The sequence below is a fragment of the Colossoma macropomum genome, unplaced genomic scaffold, assembly GCF_904425465.1.
Source record: "Colossoma macropomum unplaced genomic scaffold, Colossoma_macropomum, whole genome shotgun sequence".
NCBI classification, from domain to species: domain Eukaryota; kingdom Metazoa; phylum Chordata; class Actinopteri; order Characiformes; family Serrasalmidae; genus Colossoma; species Colossoma macropomum.
The window spans coordinates 16,636,408-16,657,372 of NW_023494808.1; the positions used below are offsets into that span (position 1 = coordinate 16,636,408).

The window sequence follows — 20,965 nt, forward strand, 5'->3', positions numbered from 1 at the left end:
TTGAATCCAATTAAAAGGGACTAATCGTGCTCTTCTCGTAATGATTCATGCAGTTGGAACATAAAACCCGAACCTGTCGTGGCATGTTTTAAAATACTATCAAAAACTATGAATACTGTGATTCCCGTTCAACGTTTCATATACTGTGCTGCACTATTTACTTTATTTATCTCACAGGTCAATTTAGATGGCAGGCATGGAACATACACAAAAACACACTACGCTGTATCAAACACAATCATTGATCATTTAGTCATTCAGTAGTCCTTCATAATGCATCAGCTCAAGGAAATATCACCCCCGTTTAAGAGACTTGTTGCAGTTCTGCACTGATACCCACAGAGGCGTTGGCCTGAAGGAATCCATTCGAAACAAGAATGCAGAACGTGACAGGGATCGTTCAGAATGTCATTTGCTTTTTTTAGTAGAAAAACAATATATTCTCACTAAATGCATAATAAAAGGTACACAAAATGTCACTCCTAACTCCAAACATCCTCAGCTTCCATAACCCCTTAGGGCACATCATGAGATAATTTATTCACCTGTATCAGCAAAGCAGTGTTAATGGTTAACCCTATCAAACCAGCTGTTCAACTGGCAGGACAAAATGAAGGAGATGCATTTTTTTAACCATTGCATTGGAGACTGCAGTCAGCCTGTACTGTTTCCTTCTGTCATCGAACTGCAGTGTAAATTTGGACATAAAAATTTGGGCATATAAATAAGAGATATATATGTATATATATATATATATATATGTAAGAGAATACATACCGTATTCTGTAGATGAGTGTGAGCAAAATTCAAGCTGTTTTTAGCTGCGAGACATACTTCTGTGTGTGATCTTTTTAGCTGTGTAATTTGCATGATGCTAATGGTGTAGGGTAAACTTGTATCAGTTGTTAGCTACATTATCTTCATGGCTCCAGTGCAAAACTAAAGAGGCAAACTTCAAACACCAAACATGTCTTGGCTGATTGACTACCTTTGGGGCCAGAGGGAAATTGTGTAAATTTGATTATTCGCCAAACTCTTTCTGCACTGGATTTGTACTGAGCTGTTTATATGCTGTTGTAGGCCTACAGTGTTTAATTGCCGGCTGCAGTGATTCCAGGGCAGGCTTTTAAATGTTTTGAAACTAAATTCCATATAAAGCTTTGCGATGCTACAGCTGACTTCAAAAACTCCCCTTGAGCTTTGAGGAGGCTCGTCTGCTTTTGAGAGGAGCCAGCTATCAGAGCCTGGAGATTTCAGGTCATTACGATGAACTAGGCTAAACGGTGCCAGTAAAAAAAAGGGTTTAATTACCAAAATGTTGAACTACTTCTTTAAATAACTGTAATTTCACTAGAGGCTTTTGCTGGGAGTGTTACTGTGATGGTTATTTTGCTTTAGGGGCTGCAGTTGGACAGGCCTGCTGGTGCATTGTGGGAACACACATACACACACACATGCACATACACACACACACACACACACAGACAAAACATGTGAATTCCACAAGTACAGTGTATTTCAGTATTTCTATGATACTTTCAGTTTTAACCAAAGAAGATGACAAAGCCTTAAAGGGGAAATCCACACCAAAGTCTTTGCAAAGTTCAGTCTTTGAGATATAAACAAAGTCATTCAGAGGGGTTTGATGTGAAGTGGTACATTGTTGAGTCAGATTTCTTTACAGTGGTTATGACAGGAACCAGGGGTCACAGTGTCTGCAACATAAATATAACCATTTTATTTACTATATAAAATGGCCAGTGAACGTGCACATACCTGTAGAAAATTGTGGTACCTCTTCTTCAGGGATTATTTTGCCTCAAAACACACTGCACTGCCTCTCTGCCTTGAACCGACAGTAAAAAAATGTAGGCTAAAAGTTATTTCAAATCTATGGTACAAAAGTATCATGGACTTGATGTGAAGGTTTAAAGACCTCACAAGGACTAAGCGTTCAACTCTAATTAAGCATGAACAATCCTGCGTCTAGATAGGGCTGTGTTCAAATTATTTATATGAAACTATATGGTAGATAACCTGGTGGTGATACAAGTATTGATACAGTGATGATGGTATCGATATTCATACATTTAAGATCAGATCTTAACAGAGTGTTCAGTGAGGTGCTCGCTCTCCCACTTAAGAATTATTTTTTGGGTTAAGATGCTTTGAAACCGATAGCTTTATCTGTTCTACATCTGGTTTATTGCATCATTATATTGTATCATATTGTGACACATTGTGATGGAAATGAAGTAAAACCAGGACTGGGGTTCTGAATAATGGATCGGAAGGCCCACGAAATGGTAGTAAAGAAAGATAGTTGATCCTAGTTGTCTTGCTATGCATAAAACATTAAAAAAAACATGAATACATCATCAGTAGTTACATAATAGGGCCCGGTTTCCCAAAGTATTTTGTATTTTATTCTTTCCCTTATGGGGAAACGTTTGTGTGTTTTTATTCATATTTAATTTTTATGTTCATATTTTCCAGCCTCTTTTTATCCCTTAAAATTAAACAGGCTATTTTTGTTACTGTGCCTTTAAAATTGATAAAAGATAAATGAGCTTCAGCCTGATTGGCTGTCCTGTATTGTGGCACTCAGAGCTGAAACACTGCTTATAACTTCAGCATGAATGGGCAGAACTAACCTGCTGTAGACTGAATAGGTGGCTATATGTTCTGTTTTTGCGTAGTTTCCATTTATGGACTGCATGGACTGGCTAGTGAACATTATCTTGAACAGTGTTTATATCAAACTTCTTTTTTTTTCAAGGAAAAAAGGCAAAAAGCAAAGGAAATTTGTTTTTCTGTGATATGAGCCCTTCAAGATAAGTTTAGCTGGTAGAGAGAGTGTTAGTGTGATGCTCGCTCTACCATTTAAGTCATTCTTTGTGCTAGATGCTTTCGGGTAACCCAGAGCAGTACAGTTCAGAGACTTTTAAAGACAAATAAAGTGTCATTTCCTCCAAATGTTCTGTTTTTGAAGACATGGAACAATATTTTACAAGATGTTTTGCTTTCACACACACACACACACACACATACACACACACACACACACACACACACACACACACCACAGTACACCCTTACTTCCTCCCAAAGTGTTACGTTCTTCCTCCTGAACTGTTCTATCTCATTGTGTCCCTGTATGTATGTGTGTGTGTGTGTGTGTGTGTGTGTGACCAGACAGACCACATTCTTCTGCTTAGGAGTGTTGTCGCACATAACTGTGGCTATTGGGTTCATAAAGGAAATATCCCACACAGATTCTTTCTGTTACCACACAAACACACACATACAGTGCTGTGCAAAAGTCTGAGAGCACCATTCATGACCTTAAAGTACAGGTTGTTCATTATTCAATAAAGCAAGAAACATATTTAACAGAATTACACAGAAGCCTCAACAACTAAATGTATCATTTCTTCAGTATTTACTGTGTCTACCCTTGGCTTTTATTACAGCTTCTATTCTTTGTGGGAGACTTGCTTACAGTTTTTTAAAGAAATCTGCATATTTTTCTATACCTCCAAAGTTCAGTCTTTGAAGTTGGTTGCATTGCTACTTCTCACAATCCCAGTGGTCCTGTTTAGACTCCCCAGTCAAACTTTGCTCCTTGTTTCAGATGGCGAATTTCAGTGTTGTAGTGCATATTTTCTTGGCTTCCTGACAGCTACACATCCTTTCAGACCCATAGTGTTGAGTTGTCTTCTTGCAGTGGAAGGATGGACAGAAACACATGAATTTTTTCAGATCTGAAGCTTGATCTCTCAAAGATGAAAGCTGTTCATCTGTTGGTGACACTGGCCTACTAGGTCTTGCATGGTTGTTAGATGTCCAGCTTTTTCTGTTTCTTTTATTATTTTTTGAAGTCCACTTTTGGAAACGCCTGTTTTTTCACTAATTTTCCTTTTACTGTCTCTTTCCTTTGGTAAGTTGATTATCTTATCCCTAATCTCCTCAGAAATACCCCCTTTAGCTATTTTAGATGCTTGTGTGAATGTTACTGTCTCTTTGAAGGGGTTACATAATGTCAGTGACACCTTTGGAAACCTTCTGTTGGAGGGCTCAGCTGTACCTTGTCAGTTTTAAGATTGGAAGGACGGAAGAGTTAAAGAGGCAGTAGGATACACAAAAGTAATAGGGTACAAATTAAATACTGATAGATTTGATATCATACTTTAGCATAATTGTCTGTTTAACGTTTTCTGAAGAACATGTACTTAACGGCCGTTTTGACTGGAAACCAAATAAATGAGAGGGTGTTCTCTGACCAGTGAATGGTGGGGGCTTATTTGCCCTTTGGGGTCAGACTTCAGTACTGACCCTTAGATTCTCTTCTCTGTCTGAGCGTGTGATAGCGGTTATGAATTCCTCTCTGTACAGCAGCGCAGAGTAAAAAGAGAAAAACGTGTCACAGCTCCCAGACTTTCGCAACATTTGTCTGATTATAGTTCCCTTTCAACTCTAACCACCCCTGTGTTTGGTTGTATGAATCCCATGACTGGGCCGTTAGCGTCTGCTTTGAGTCAGAACGCTGGAGTGGGAAAAGCAGATGATTCATCGATTCCTCACACACTGACTCTCCACGGCCAGTTCCCATCAACTCCTCTCAACTGTTTTGAGGACTTCATAGCACTGGAAGATTTGCTCGGCAGTCCACGTCTGTTGTAAACACATGCTACATTGCTGCCTCTGCTGCTGCTCTGCTGTGTATCACTATTCTCAACACATTTTCGTGGGACACAATATGTTTCACAATGTTTTCTTTTTGTTAGGTTTGATAATTTGGAGCAAAGAAAGAACCAGTAGAGCCACATAGATAAAATATAATCAAAAACTGAATACAGTGATTTTTATTCAACTTTTCACACATTGGACTTTACTGAATCCAGTTAAACAGGACTAATTATGCTCTCTTTGAAACAAGAACATGCAGTTGGTTAATGTACTTTAAGTATTGATGATATACACAATATGCTCAAAAGACCATTTTGTCATAATATATCACAATAATGATAAATATTGTCCTGTTGTTGCCCACACTTTTTTACTGGCCCTCAAATAAACAAAACGACAGCCTTCTATTTTGGCTCAAAAGAGTTTTTCTTACAGAGTTAAAGAGTACACACAGGTATTTTTACAAATATTACACATCCTTTACTCAAATCTGTCATATGTATGAAGCCACCCACTTTTTTATGTTTATTAATTAGATAATAAACATGTAATGTTGATACTAGAGCTGTCAAAGTCAGTGTGTTAATAATGCATTAATGTACTAAATTGTATTTTATTCTCAGTTAAAGCTTTTTCCTGGTTTCCTATCAGTGTAGGCTGAAGCTGCTCACGCTGTGTATTTTGATGATAGAATCTGTAATTGTAGCCCTCTCATTAAAATACAGCCTTTAAATAGCTTTTAAAACAATAGTTTGAGCAGACTACGCTGGACAGTGCTTGCAGGAGAGTTATGGATACATCAGTAAACTAATGAAAGCGACAGCAAAGTGGAGCAAAACTCCAGCTTCCCTCAAGAGCCTCCATCATAAAAAGAATCCACAGGCTGTATAAAGGAGAGTGAGAGGCCTGCAGTCAGTAGTTGGAACCACTGGTTGAGCATGCAGCTCACACTTGGTGTTGGTGATGAACTGTGTTCACTCTGGGGAAAATCACATGATGGTCATGTCCAGTTCCTGTGAACCCTACTTTCCCATGATGAAAACAGTGTTATTAAATCAAAAAATAAGAAATACATTATGATGAAACTTGAGAGCCACTTGTCTGACCAGGTGGATATTTCCCTGTCTTCCTCTTCTGTAGGAGAAGCCAAGAATATTCCTCCATACCCAGGGCCCAACAAGATGAGGGACTGCTACTGCACGGTGAACCTGGACCAAGAGGAGGTCTTCAGGACTAAAATGATTGAGAAGTCTTTATGGTGAGAAATCTGCTTTCTTCCACTTCATCTTCCAAGTTACTCACTCACACACAGTCCAGTTAGGCCACTCCTTTTTATTTGTTCATAAATGTTTAGATTATGAAAGAAAATCAGGAAAAGATGAGGGTAAGGTAAATTACATTTTACCATATATCGACTGATATATTGTTTGGCCCATAAAATCAACCAATATTAAAGTCCCTCAGATTATAGGCATCAGCATAAATCCTGCTGATAAAATACCTGACAATAAATAGTGTTTTTCGTTAGAGCCCATCAAATATATATAATTTTGCCAACAAACATATTAAAACGACAGTAATATTAGTGTAATATTATTAAAATATTATTTTAATATTTAAAATAATTTAATTTTAAAAAAATATTCAAAAACCATATATAAGAATGTGATGCTATTCTGAACAACAGTCAAACATAACAGTGGGCACTGTGGCAACTGTTGTTTGTTCATGTTATTGACCAGTTTTAAGGTAATGTCTTGTAAATATTATTTTTAAGTGGCTTGTTTTATTTTTATATTGTTTAAGATGTTGTTAGTTTCTGCTTTTTTGACAATTAGGAAACCTCAATCATATCAGTTAGTAAAACTGCTGAACTAAAACTGTTAGGGTTGTTTTCTGAGACAAAGATTAAGCCTAATCTTTGAATTACAATGCCAGTAGTGATCACCATTGTAACTTCTGTTTAGTCTAGGCTTTGGTTAAATCTGGGTTCTTGGAGTTTAATTTTTGACCATCTGAAATTATATTGGCATATATTACTGGTTATTTTAAGCTCCTTAAAATTGCTATCGCATCAGATTTGGCGATGGCCGAATTTCCATTTTGGTTGGGCCCTACCTACTCTGTTAGCTACAGGTTTAGACTATTCTTCTTATATATAGTTAGTTACATATGTACAGTGGAGTCCAAAAGTCTGAGACCACATTAAAAATATGTTTTTTCTTAATTTAAACTGGGGACGTTTTAGAAACTTGAAAAATGCAAAAAAGATAAGTTATGACACTTAAAATAAAGAAGAAATATTCAAAATTCTGCACTATTTCTAGGTCACCATTCAAATTTAAGCAAATTTGTGAAACTTAGTTATGGAGTCCATGCAAGCTTGAGTGCACGCTGTCATTAAAGCAAAGGGGGGTGTACCGTACCAAATACAAAGAAATTCTGAAATTAATGTAAACATTTAAAGATTCTACTCAAATTGTTATGCTGATAGGAGAATTTGCAATGAAAACTTTGTATTAAATTAGGAAGAATTGCAGGATAGACCACCAGTGGTCTCAAACTTTTGGACGCCACTGTATATAATACATGTGGGACCTGTGTGTGTATTTTTATGAACATGACTGTACAAAATATTCACTGACACATAAGAAAGATCACATACAGCTACACAGCATGCTGTATTTAACAGCACCAGCAACACAAAGCTGCTCTACAAGCACTTAACCAAAACGCTAATGGCTAAGTGGTAATCACAGCAGGCTGCAAATGAAAAATTAACTGTTACCACGAACTGAAGAACGTCTGTTAAAGTGAAGCTCGTACACAAATAGGAAGGATCGTAAATGCCTGAACAAAAGATACTCCGTTCATTCATGCACACGACAGCAGATGATAAACTAATGAATGAACTTCACTCTGTGAACACGCAACGCACAGAAGGGGCCGAATTGAAATGCTTTCATCATCCAACCCAGCCTGTCGTATAAATAAAAATCAATAAAGAGCATTTCAGTTCCGCCTCTTCTGTAACTGTTAGAGCACACATTTGCTATCCGCTGGACAATATAAGCGTCATTCTTTCTCAGACTTGAATGCAGTATCATTCACTTGCGCTTACATGTGCTGTTTAAAACTAAATTCAGAAATATTGATACAGCCATCACTGTACTGATACTTGTATTGCTATGAGCCTTTCCATAATACATTACATATCAATGTTTTGAACACAGCCCTGGTCTGGGGGGTCGGGGGGTTGTTGTGGTGAATGTAACGCGGGATACAGGAAGAGCGGACTGTGGTCATTTTGTGTAGTGATGCCTTGTGGGCATTCATCATGAGAATCCTATTCAGTGTGTGTGTGTGTGTGTGTGTGTGTGTGTGTGTGTGTGTGTGTGCGCGTGGTGAGGGGTAGATGGGTGTGTTTACTTCACCTCAAAAAGACCTACTCTGCGCATGTGATCAGTGCTGCCCACGTGAGTGTATCGTGCAGACAGTAATCATGTAGGACAAGCAAGTCAAACAGTGTTTCTTCACACTCTAATGCCAAAGAGAAGAAAGAAATAAAGCGAAAGAGAGAAAGAACGAGAAAAACACACATAGACCAAAGGTGAACGGCTCTACTGCTCTCAGCAACAATTCAGCTGCAAAGACAGAAACACTCAGATCTGTCCCTTCCCCTGCAACAAGTAGCTCGTTTCAGCTTTTAGCACCAAGCATCAGATTGGATCACAAACAGACCTCAATTCTACATTGTGGGGTTTAGAAACTCACTGTTTCTCAATTCTTTGATTGACCAAAATGCTGTTTTTTATGTCAAGCTATAGACCTGTAAACTATAGCTGTATACAAAAGTTTGAAAACCCTCAGGCAAATCATGTTTTGTTGATTTTCTAAATAAAAATAAGCTAACACATCCTCTGTTTGCTGAGTTTAACATATTGGAAAAAATAAAACATAAAATGTGCTGTAACTTTTGCACAGGCCACATTTTATGGGATTTTTCCAGTATATTAAATTCAGCAAATAAACCGTAATTGTACGTTAAAATGTGCAGAAGTGTGTTCTCTGTAGAGTATGTGTTAACTTACTTTCACTTAAAAAATCAACAAAACATGTCATTTGACCAGAGGCACTTACACTGTTGCATATAACTGTATAGGTCCCCTGATTGTCAGACCATTTGCTTCAGTCATTAAACTACTTAAAAACTGTTCTACACTAGGTGGTGGACGAAAACTGATCATATACATAAGTATGTATACATCCCTGACACAGGTGTTCAGTTGCACACGCAGCTTGTATGATCTTCACAACGTGGCAAACGTTGGCAATAGAATGAGACAAGCTGGAGCAGCTGTACATGAGCCTAAGGTCACCATATGCAGTGCCAAGCACAAGCTAGAGGGCTATAAACCCCCCAGTATTGGGCTGTGGAGCAGTGGAACTGTGTTATCTGTAGTGATTGAGCTCCATCCAGTACCCTTGGGATGAGTTGAAGTTGCGTTTGTGATCCAGAACTAATCATCCAACATCACTATGTAACCATTAATGTTCTTGTGGCTGAATGCAATCAAATCCTCAATGCTGTTACTGCAGCAAATAGAGACAAACATTGATTTTATCACTTGCAGTTTACACAGAAAGTGGATGAAAACATAGCTAATGAAGGGAGAAAGCTTGTTCCTCCATTGGGTCAGACTGTAGTAATCACTGTTAGTTTCCCCAGGGCGTTTGTGTGCCTGTGCATGTTGAACATGTTTGCTGTTGTAATTACAGCAACCTTGTAATGTCCGTTTTGACCAATGGTGAAAGTTTTACTCTGTTCCCTTCTGACCACAGCCCGTTTTATGGAGAGGACTTCTATTGCGAAATCCCACGCAACTTCCGCCACCTCTCCTTCTACATCTTTGACAGGGACGTCTTCAGGAGGGACTCCAGCATTGGTGAGTCTTCTGTACTGCTGTTCTCCCAGCATCTGTCACTCATTAACCACTGTTTGGATGATAACTGAGTTTGGGTCAGTAACAGTGGATTTGAACAGACCAGTAATAGAGTGAAACCTGTCAGTGGCTCACACACTTCTGCTTTCAAGCCAAGCCTGACCGATATGAAAATTTTGTCTCTGATACCCAATAATATTTGTTAATAAAGTTTTATATGGTCAAGAATGAAACTTTTTACTGTTTATTTTGTAAAACAGTGATGAAATTGTTACACAAGCCTTCTAAGTTCAAGTCAGCTTCTGTTTTGATACTTCTATCTGACGGTCAGGCAAGATCCTGTGTTCACAAAGCGAGTTACAGCAATATGAAAAAGTTTGGGACCCCTCCCCTGGTCAAACTGTCAAACTGGCCTGTGTAAAAGTTATGGCACGTTTTCTATTTTATTTTTTTCGAATGTGTTAAGCTCAGCAAATAATTAGAAATTGTACTTTAAAAATTGCTAAAAAAACGTTTAAGTTCCAGTAGAGGACTGTAGCACCGCATGTGCTACCCCGGGCTCAAGGAGGACGCTGGAGGCAGGGCTCAGTGCTGCAGCAGCCATATTTATTAACAAATAAACACAACTCAAAACAACCGAACTATGCTGGCCACTTTTCAGTGGCTTAAGCTGGCTAGACTTTTCAGTCTCTCACGGTCAGCTCTTCATTCTCTTGCTGCTGCTCGTCCCTCTCTCTCCCTCAGTTCTGTTCCCTCTCAGCTCTTTTAAAAGGCGCTCACGCTGCCAGCCAGATCAGAATCAGCTGGCTCTCATTAAGGGCAGTGTGAGCACCTGAGCCGAGAGGGAGCGAGAGCTCGCCGTTCTGCCTCCCCGTCACCGCCCCCAGCTTTCAGCTCAGCAGCTTGCAGCTCGCCCCCAGGCGGCGGAGCTCGGGACTCGCTGCTTGCCCTCTTGCCGCTTGTTGCCGGCACCATCGTCGTCGTCCTCCTCCTGCCGTCACTCACGTGACTGGCATCCCTCGGCGGAGCTTGGGCTTTGCGCTCCGCCCCCTCCACCCTCGTGCCCCTCTCCCTGCCGTCCTTAACGAGGTTCGTCGCCGCTGGGTGTTCGGGCCCCGCCTTCCTGTCGGCTCTCGCAGCCGTCATGGTCGGGGCCCAGGGGGCGGACGCATGCCACAAGGACGTATTAACTTTTAAATTTTGCTGTAAACATTTCTGCCAATGTAAATGCCGATGCTGATACATAAACATTTATAAAATGTTGAAATTTGTTAAATCTAAACATTTGTTTGATTGTTGATCATTTTTAAGCAAATATCTGCCCACACTGCTTTGATTTAATATCGTGCATTCCTAAATAGCATCACATTCTTGAATGTGATTTTCTCGTATTTATAGATGCATTGTGATTGCTTTAGGTCAGTATGGTGGCGCAGTGGGTAGAAAAGCCTGGGTTTGATTCCCCGGCCGGCACATATAGAATCCAGCAGAATTGAAGAAATCACACATATGATGAGCGCTTGTTAGCCAATGAAAAGTTATGGTAGGGACATTTTAAAGAAAATTAATTGTAATTGTTCTTTTTCTTTCGCTATCTCCTCACATAGGCACGACCCTGTAAGTGAATTGCTGCCCTCTCCAGGTTAAGCCGATAACTCAATCTAGGCTGGACGTCACTTTGGAAATGTAAATGATAAAATGACCGCAGAAATATATATTATAAATTTATAAATTGTTTCAGCTCTCGTTCACTATTTCTGTCTCAGAAACTAAATTCGACCGTTTATACCTAAGCTTTAGATTAAACTGTCTTTAAGAGTTCTGAGGAGCATACATTCATCCAGACTTTTTTTACTGGTATTGTGCTCTGTGTTCTTTTGCCTTGGTTATGTGGCTTAGTTTGGTAAGAATATGATGTATTATGTGAGATTTGAGTGTGAATGTTTGACAGGCAGGTTAACGCTAGCGTAGTTACAGCACTCACAGAGCCACAGTGGAAACTCTTGCGCTTGCGTTTGCATCATTACATCGAGGGTCAAAGCCAACCAGCCGTGTATGCCCAAAGGCTGACTTTACTGTAAGGCCAGTCTGAGCTGAGCTATGCTCCATTTGGAGCCATAACATGCGTACACGTGTGGAGGGACCACCAGGAGGGTGCTTTAGAGCCCCCTGAGTGTGTGTTTGTGTATGTGTGTATGTGTGCGTGAGACGTCTCGCTCTGTTTCGCTCTGCTGGGTGTGTGTGAGGTCTCTTTACTTATCTGCACTCCCCTGGCACTGACATCAGTGCTGAAGCCAGCCCCCTGCCTAGACTTGCTCAAACAGACCCAGACTGAAAAAAGCATCTAGATCAGTTTTGATTAAAGCAAAAGTTCAGCAAAAGATCTAATACACAATCCAAGCTAATACATAAAACTAGTTTCTTTCTTTAGTTTTGCACTGGGGCTCTGAGCCTGATGTGGCTAACAAGTGTTTTATTTAAAATGAAAATAAAAAGGCCACTAAGTTCATGCCCATGTTAGAAACTGTGGGTCTAAGCCAGGTTTCTTTATGACAAAAATATAGGATTTTCAAAAATCACTGGTGCTAGTATTTTGTGTAGTTCCCTGTCCTATGATGTTAGTTCGGTGCACAACAGCAAAATTCATATTAATGACATCATAGTTCAGAGGATCCAGTGCCATTCAGAGGAAAAATCTGTGTACATTTTAAAATGTTCATTCTTAAATGGTCGCTTTCATTAGTGACATATATCAAGTGTTTGGTAAGATGGAGCAAGAAGATTGTAGCTTTAAGAGTTTGAGTGTGTACAGTGTGTGTGTGTGTGTGTGTGTGTGTGTGTGTGTGTGTGACCTTGATTTGATACAGAAATATTACAGTTCTGACCTTCTTTCCGTTCTTTACACAACTGTGGCTTTCACTTTAAAAAGAAATCACTGATCTGATACCAGGTATCATTAGTGTGCTGATGTCAGCAGAATATTCTGGATCGGATATCCTGTAAGACATGCTGTTATCTATCTGAAAAACATAAACAGGTGGATTCTGTCACAAATCTGTCCTGAAATAGCACACACTCACTTTGTGAGGTGTTGTTAGCTATGTATTTCTTCCTGTGGGGTATTAGAGTGTCTGAGTAGTTTCAACATGATGGTCTGCTTTTAGATGCTCATCTTAAGTAAACTGTTTCATTTTTTAAAGCTTTTAAAGCAAAATAGTTTTTAAAGAAAAAGTATTGCGTGATACTCGATGATTTCAAAACAGTAACGGTAGAAGGCCTGTCGCCATTATTATATAATCATCTGATTACAGTCATTTGAGCTGGTGGCAGTTATTTTGTTGAATTGTTAGCTTTCACCATCGTATGTTTACATTGCACAATGTGAACTGGGTACATTTCATCAGTTGGTTTGAGGCAAATATATGTAAATGACAAAAGCAGAAAATGCATTAACCAAGATGTTGTGGGAAAAGACTAAACCCTGACCAGTGCTACAACACATTTAGAGAGCAGCAGTGAATACTGTTTGTTTATTTGAGCTCGAGCTGTTTCTGTCAGCACTAAGAATTGACAGTTAGCCAGTTCGGCCACTTTAGGCTTGTACTGTAGTAGTTACATACAATAAACAAAAAAGACAATTTAGTTGTTAATCACAGTTATTCATGTATCAATTTATCCTCGGCCACAATTGGCTCAGTCGGCATCGGAAAAGAGAAAGTGGTGTTGTGGCATTTCTAGTGTACATACGTGAATGTAGTTGTCCTGAACTAGATGCATCTGTGTGTCCAGTTAAGACAACACATTTTGTGTACCTTTATCATAATAATATTGCACAAAATGAGAGCCGTCAACAGCTACGCCACGTTTCTGATTTCATTGTTTCATGTCCTGTCTTGATGCAGCGATGTACAGGCTAATATGAATCAGCTTGACAGGATAATTGAGAGAGAGAGAGGAGAGAGAGAACAGTAAAGAAAAGAGGAAGGAGCCAGGAGTGAGAAAGGGGAAGGGAGGGCAGACTCATGTGTCAAACATTTGCCACAGCTGTACTCATTAGTGTCAGTGTGTGCGCGTCTGTGTCTGTGTTTGTTTTCATATATTTTCAGGACAAAAATCTTCAAAAAAAAAGCAGCAAAATGCTTCTGACTATATACAGTGTTTTTTCTTTTTAAAATCTATGTTTCTCATTTGTTTCAAACTGAATGGTACTTATGTAGATGCTTACATATGTGGACTATAATACGTATGGATCACATTAATGTTACACATAGAAAACGTGCAGGCTATAATATATATGGATTACTTATGGATACTTTATATGGTTCTTTCTATTGATATGTAATACTGTATGTATTATATGTATCTATGTATGTATATATGTGTATGTATATATGTGTGTGTGTATGTGTGTGTGTGCGCACTGCCCATGTCTTGAGATTTTTCATGCACGTATGCCGATGACGGAGACATATAACATTTATTTATGTAGAGTTACTTGTATATATATTTTAAATTCATAATGAGCATGTGTATGAACTTTTGTCCTGACTTTGTATAAAAACAAAGTATTTGTATGGTGGAGGCTGTGGGTGTGTGGGTGTAAGGAAGGTGGTGATAACAGCACTGTGAATGTTTCCATGTTGGACTTTTTTCAGGGAAGCAGAACCAGCTTTGTTTACCCAATAGGAGCTCAGTATCAACATCACTGTAGAACAGTGTCCAATCACAGCAGGTTCTTCAGTAAGCTGAATGGAGTGGTCGACCAGTCAGACAATAGAGATTAACCTGGAGAGAAGACAGCTGCCAGCCTTTATATGTCACCAAAACACTGAGAGAGAGGGAGTGAGTCAGAGACAGAGAGAGGGGAGAGAGAGAGAGAGAGAGAGAGAGAGAGAGAGAGAGAGAGAGAGAGAGACAAACACTGGTTGAGAGACAGAAAGAAAATGAGACAGAAATAGAGAGAGTAAAATGCAAGAGAATTACAGAAATAGAGAAGGAAAGAAAGCTGTGTCACCAAATCATTGGTGATCTCAGAAAGAGTGAAAAACGAAAGGAGAAGGAAAGAGATGGGGGAGGTGTGAAAAATATCTAATTTTTCCTTTTTTTGAGGTTTCTCCATTCAGCCAGTCGTGCTGCATAGCTTCACCACTTTGACAGATGTGGTCTTTAATTGAGAGCAATATTTTGAATATGATTACTGTGGAGTTAATTATTGATTACAGTTAAAGTGAATCAGTAGTTTTCAGTTAGTGGCAGAGACTGTTTTCAATACAGATTCACTCTGTAGAGAAGCAGCTGCTCTCTGTGATTTATCACTCACTCAGTGCCCAATACAGAACAACAGTGAAATCTGCTAGGATTTATTATCACACCGTAACCAGAAGTGCAGAATCATGAGGCTTACCACTCAGTAACACACGTTCGTTGCAAGATTTCTTGATTTGAAGTGCAGGTTTGAGTAATAGGACATTAATGTTCACCCCCACACATGCACAGTGGTACAGACTGTGTGTGATCTAAACTGTACCCATGTTGTGGTTGTGTGCCAGTTTAAGAAGCAGAACAAGGCCAGCAGATGTGGGTTTGGGCACGTGTGAGCGGCACGCTCTCTAGCTCTATCTCACTCGCTCTCCCTCCTTATCTCTGCTGTTTCTGTAGTGTAAACAAATGTGAGGTTTATGATAATGAGGAATTAAAGGAATACTTCAGCCTTTATCAAGCTAATCTCTCTTTGCTGTATCTCTTAGCTGCCCATCCTTTGCGGTCTGATGCTGTTGCTTTATCTTCCTTGATCGGGTACCCACTGGTCACCCACCCTTTCGACTAGTTTAACCACCATGAACCTCCTGTACAATGCTGTGCAAACCTCACCTGCGTGAACCGACCCTCCTGATGCAGATGCTGCACAGACTCGAATTATCTAATCATAAACATTGCTTCATCTACTTTCCCCTTTTCTGTATTTCAGTATTTTACACTAATGTTAAAACCTTATTCTCATATTGTTCATGATGCTCTTGTGTTATTGTTTGCTATCCAGTGTCGACCAGAGGAGGAGTCTTGGTTTTTGAGTCTTGGTTTCTCTCAAGGTTTCTTCCTCTTGCTCTTAGGCTGGGCCCACACTACACAATTATTTCCCTGATTTTAATCCCGATTTGCCCCTTGTGACAAACTTACACAGTCTGAAGTGATTTTCCGGGTCGGGAGCTCGATTGGAAGCGACTGACGGAGCGGATTATCTGGTAGTGTGAGAGGAGAAACGTGTGAATCTTTAGCCCTCTGATATTATCAAACATGTTTGATATTCATGACTCAAAATGTTCACGAGTCCTGTAGTGTGAGAAGGTCAGTGATTTACTCAACTAATTATTCAAACAACAGCCAACCAGAGAGCTAGAAGAGCGGAGAAACAGGTGAAGAGATGCTCATACACACTGCCTGAACAGCGGAGCGAGGAGACAGAGGAGCTGCACGTAAAACATAGGCAGATACAAGCCGTTATCATGTTTATAATGTGTGGATCTGGACGTCAGGTCACTCTCTTTACAATTTCAGCTCAGCTGCCAGTTTGTGGTGAAGCATTTCTCCAGCTATCACGGTAATATCAGAGTTTCTCAGCCCCATATTAATCCCCAGTTTGCGCTTTCGCTACTCATAAAAGCACAAACAGGTCCGGTCCAGTAAGTTTAGCTCTGTTTGTGTCATGTGATCTCTGAGGAGATCTGGGAGTTTGAGTTCTTATTCGTAGCCCAAACCCGTAATGTGTGTTATACTCTCTCTTTGCTTTGTTGTCTAGTGTGAGTGCCCTCACGGCAAAAAGATAAGAAGTTCTGTGACAAACTGACGTTAAGTTTGTGATGCTCTCCGTTTTAGAAATCTATTTAGATGTTAAAAGCCGTGTAGTGAACGCCCAGACTTAGGGAGCTTTTCCTTGACAGTGTAGCCATTAGCTTGCTCAGGGGACTTGACTTGTAGCGTACGGCCGATTAACATAGATGATCACTTTGACTGGTTTCCATGAACTTGGTAAAGAATAACTGAACCGACTGACTTAAGACATAATTAATAGAAGCAATTGGTCAGTTGCTGAATTTAATCAGTGAATATTTTTACAAAACAGTATTTGTGTTTGGGATGGCACCAGTCCAATATAGAGGATCAGTATCAGGCCTATATGAGCAGAAAATGCAGGACTGGATATTAAGATTCATTTTTCCTCCATTAATCAGTCTGAATTTACATTTTCAACACTCTCCGGCAAACACCAGCAAGCCACAGGCCAGAATACTGTGCCTTGTCAGTGTGGGTTTTTATGGAACTCTTCACATGTTCACTTCCATTTCACACTTGTATATTTGGTTTGTCAGTTCTTTTTCAGGAAAGCGTGAAGGCAGTTTCCAACATTAGATTGTGTTTGCTATAGTGTTTTTGCTGGGCTTCAGTCCAGATGTGTTGAGTTTGTGTGTGTGTGTGAGAGAGTTTTCTGGATGTATGATAGATGAATGCTGTTTCTTTTTTTTATATTCTTTATTTAGAGAGAGACAAAAACAGTCCATACCGACAAAGGAAATAATAATACAAGCAATGTTAGTTATATAAATAAAAATGAATGCCATTTTAAGTTTAGGTGGCTAATTTTGTTACTGAAGCATCCATAAAGGATAATGAATGGATACCTGGTTAACCCAGGAAAAGAAAAAAAATTACATTTTGCCTGGTTTTAACAAATCATAACACACAAACACAGTTAGCTGGTACACTAATGCCTAAAAAATCAGTAGCAAGACACTTGAAATCATTTGAAAACATTTATTATTTAAAAAATAGAGGCTGTTTTGAAGGAACCATAGATAACACTAGATAGATAATACTAGACTACTACTAGAACTAACTGGTGCAGCAGTAGATATTGATGCCTGTTCTAAACATAGTTTTTTCTCCTTAGTGGATGATGTTCCATGTTAGTTCAAGGTCATGATAGCTTTGAGAACAGATAAATATCTTCTCATTGTTTTTCCTTTTGATTCTAGCTAATGCCAGCTGGAGTAGATAGCCTATTAAAGTACTACTGAGGTACTACTGTGTTCCCGCTCCTTTTTTTTTGTCCTTAATAACTCATCATTGGCAAAGCTCATACGATAAGGCAGTTGTGTTTTTTTTTAACTTCCATAACACATAGCAATAATAAAAACAACAATAACACTAAAAATAATAGTAAATAGCAATAATAGCAGCATTTTTTGATCTTGTTTGAAACTGTTCCTAACTTTGAAGCAGACGTGTGAGAAAAGCTGAAGAGCTGAAGCTTAATCTTTGTCAAATAAGATGTAGATAAAATGTAGTGTATGTACGTGTAGTGTATATGTAGTGAATCTAATAAAGTGCAGTTCAGTAACAGTTGTGGTTGCCTTAATTTGGCCGCAAATCTGTATTCAGTCTAGTAAGAAAGAACAGAATTGTGGATGTCACATAAACGTCACTGTCTGAGAGTTTCCACTAATATATTCTGATGCCTTCTTCCTGTTTGCCTGATGTACGAGAGTTGTGACATAATTTCACTTGTTTTTTTCGTGAGACCTCAAGCTGTTTTGTCTGTTGTTTGAACCTGACGCTGTGGTCTGAACGTCTTAAATCGTATGCAGTATTAGAAATGGCTTTTTCTGCATGCTTGAAATCCTTTAACCAGCGTAGATAAACAGCTGAGTGTTGAGAACAATGTCATGAATCTGGGTAGAATAAAAGTAGTATTAATGTAGGATATAAATTCACCCAGTTATGTTCAGTTATGTATACATGTGGGAATTCTAGTCTCTTGCTATGGTTTGCATAAGGTACACCAATAAATGAAGGATGTTAAATGCATTTTTACCATCAATAGGGGCTGATTCTGTGGTGACTTGCTTAACCATCACCAGGCACTTTGTAGCAAAGTATAATTTAAAGTTTTATTACACACTTCTATAACCTAAAAATAGCTCAGCCAGTTTGCATTGAAGTCTCTGTAGTTACTGAGTAGTAGGCCTTTGGATGTAATAAGCCGGAGATGAGGAATTCTCGTTTTCCCTAGTTTTATGAATATTTTGTTTAAAACAGTACTCAGTAAGCCTTTAACTCTGAAACTCTTTGTCAAGGATCCACAAGAGTTCTTAAGAAATCCGTCTGTTTTCTGGTCTTGTGTTTGAATGGCCTGTGTATATTCTCCCTTACTTTACCTGACATAACATGTCAAAATAGTGATTTCAGAGATCTAGTGCTGGTACCGGTTAACCAAGTACTCAGGTACCTGTGCACATCTCTAGTGTCTTCAACTGTTGCTTTTGTCACTTTTAAAGGGCTGCCCAATTAATTAAGATCTTGGGACTTGCAGTTAACTTAAGTAATAGCAAAAGGCCACACTTTCTTCTAGTAGTACAACTACAACATTGCAGTCAAGCATTTTACGCCACGTACAGCACTGCTGATGAGATAGATGAGTGTGAAGATCTTCCTGCTGTGTGTTTTCTGAGTAGTCACATGCTTTCAGGCAGACTGACAAATGATTGGCTCTTCCATTCTGTGACGAATCTCCCTTAATGGCAGTTAATAACCCCGGTCTCAACAGCATTCACAGTAGTTGGATGTATTATTTCTGTACATTCATTGCCTTCTTCATCTGTTGCAGTGCTGTGACCACAGAGACACTTTCTCCAGCAGAACAGATTGCAGGACTTACATTTAGATACTGTGCAGAGGATCCATTATCTCCGTTTGCTAACAGGAATCATTCGTTGAAAATATACATTTTCACAGTTACTTACAAATGTAGTTTATCAGATAAGACATGTTTGGTGTCTGAAGTTTGCTTCTTTAGTTTTGCACTGGAGGCTAATGTAGTCTTCAAGTAATGGAAGTCTTTGAGCACTTTTTAGCATGGTGCAAACTGCACGCCTAAATCATCACACACTTACCTTAAATCATATCAGGTTATTAAGTAACCTCAAATATGTTACTGGGCAAATGGGCAAAAAATGTGTAGCAGTCTACAGAAGCCAGTTAGATTTCACTGATTTCTATTTTGCAGAAAACCCAGTTAAACTGAGAGGTTTTACAAAAATGTAGTTTCTGAGCAGTGATTCATTATTTGTTGAAATCTTGATTATTTTTTTTTATTGCTGCATACTGTTATTTGTGTCCAGTCTGATTTGCTGTGGCTGATAAAGCTGTGCTGTGAATTGGTTGTGTGTCCTCAGGCAAAGTAGCAGTGAAGAAGGAGGATTTGCAGAAGTATCATGGCAAAGACACCTGGTTTCAGCTGCAGCCTGTCAGCGCAGACTCAGAGGTGCAGGTGGGTGCACTCGTTTAATGAATCCTCCCTGCCCTCTCCCCCACTCTCACACTCTTTCTTCCTTCCTTTCTATATCTAGTGCACTCTGTCTCTGTTGCATTTGCATTGCCCAAAACAAAAGAAAGCATGCTGTGTCTCTCTGTCGCCCTCGCTCTCTTTCAGCACAACAGCAGTCTGTGTGTATGTGTGCGTGTGTGTTGGACTGCGAGCAGAGCGGAACGCCAAACAGAGACCGTATTGACCACAAACAGGGAATCAGATTAAAATCAACTGTCCCTTCTTGTCCACGCCATTCTCTATGCTTTGCACTCCTGTTAGCACTGGTGATGCATTGAATTCACTTGATTCAAATGTATACATTATATATGTATGAAAAATTTATATTGCATCAACATAGTTATTGATAAAAGTAAGTACACTGTATATACAGTACTGTGCAGAAATATTTCTAAAGGAGATTACATATAAGATCTAAAAGTGAACTAAGTGAGAAAACCGGCTCCAATACTGGACTTAATGGACCAACTAAACTGTCACCACAGATAAACAGTTCATAAAGCTTTTTTCTTTGAGAGAGAAGAGAAAATCAAGCTCCACTCTTCCTTCAGATCCGAAAGCTTCCATAGGTGTTTCTGTCCATCCTTCCACTGTGAGAAGGCAACTCAACCCTGTGAGTCTGAAAGGATGTGTAGATATCAAGAAGCCCTTACTTAGAAAGGGACATAGAGAAAAAAGAAGACAACAAAGAAGCTGCTGGTGTTCTCAGAACAATGGACTGACCACCCAAGAGTCCAGACATCAGCATCACAATTTGTTTGAGAGCACTTGGATTGTGAGAAGCAAAAGGTACAACCAACTTCTAAGACTGAACTTTGGAGGTGTGGAAAAATATCCTTGCAGATGTCTTTGAAAAGCTGAAAGCAATGTAATAAAGCTGTAATAAAGGCAAAGATTGGACACACTAAACGCTGAAAAATTAAGTGGCCAAGTACCAAAATTGAAACATGTA

The 20,965-nt window shown here is 39.3% G+C and overlaps 1 protein-coding gene across 2 annotated transcripts in view; it reads left to right on the forward strand.

Annotated features, from left to right (window-relative positions):
• rasa3 (RAS p21 protein activator 3) overlaps positions 1-20,965 on the forward strand; it is a 74,554-nt gene that overhangs the window by 16,604 nt on the left and 36,985 nt on the right. For both annotated transcript variants that reach the window (XM_036557325.1, XM_036557326.1), the window contains exons 2-4: positions 5,830-5,947; positions 9,532-9,635; positions 19,862-19,956. In XM_036557325.1, the coding sequence (XP_036413218.1) occupies positions 5,830-5,947; positions 9,532-9,635; positions 19,862-19,956 (317 nt within the window). The remainder of the gene's footprint in view (positions 1-5,829; positions 5,948-9,531; positions 9,636-19,861; positions 19,957-20,965) is intronic.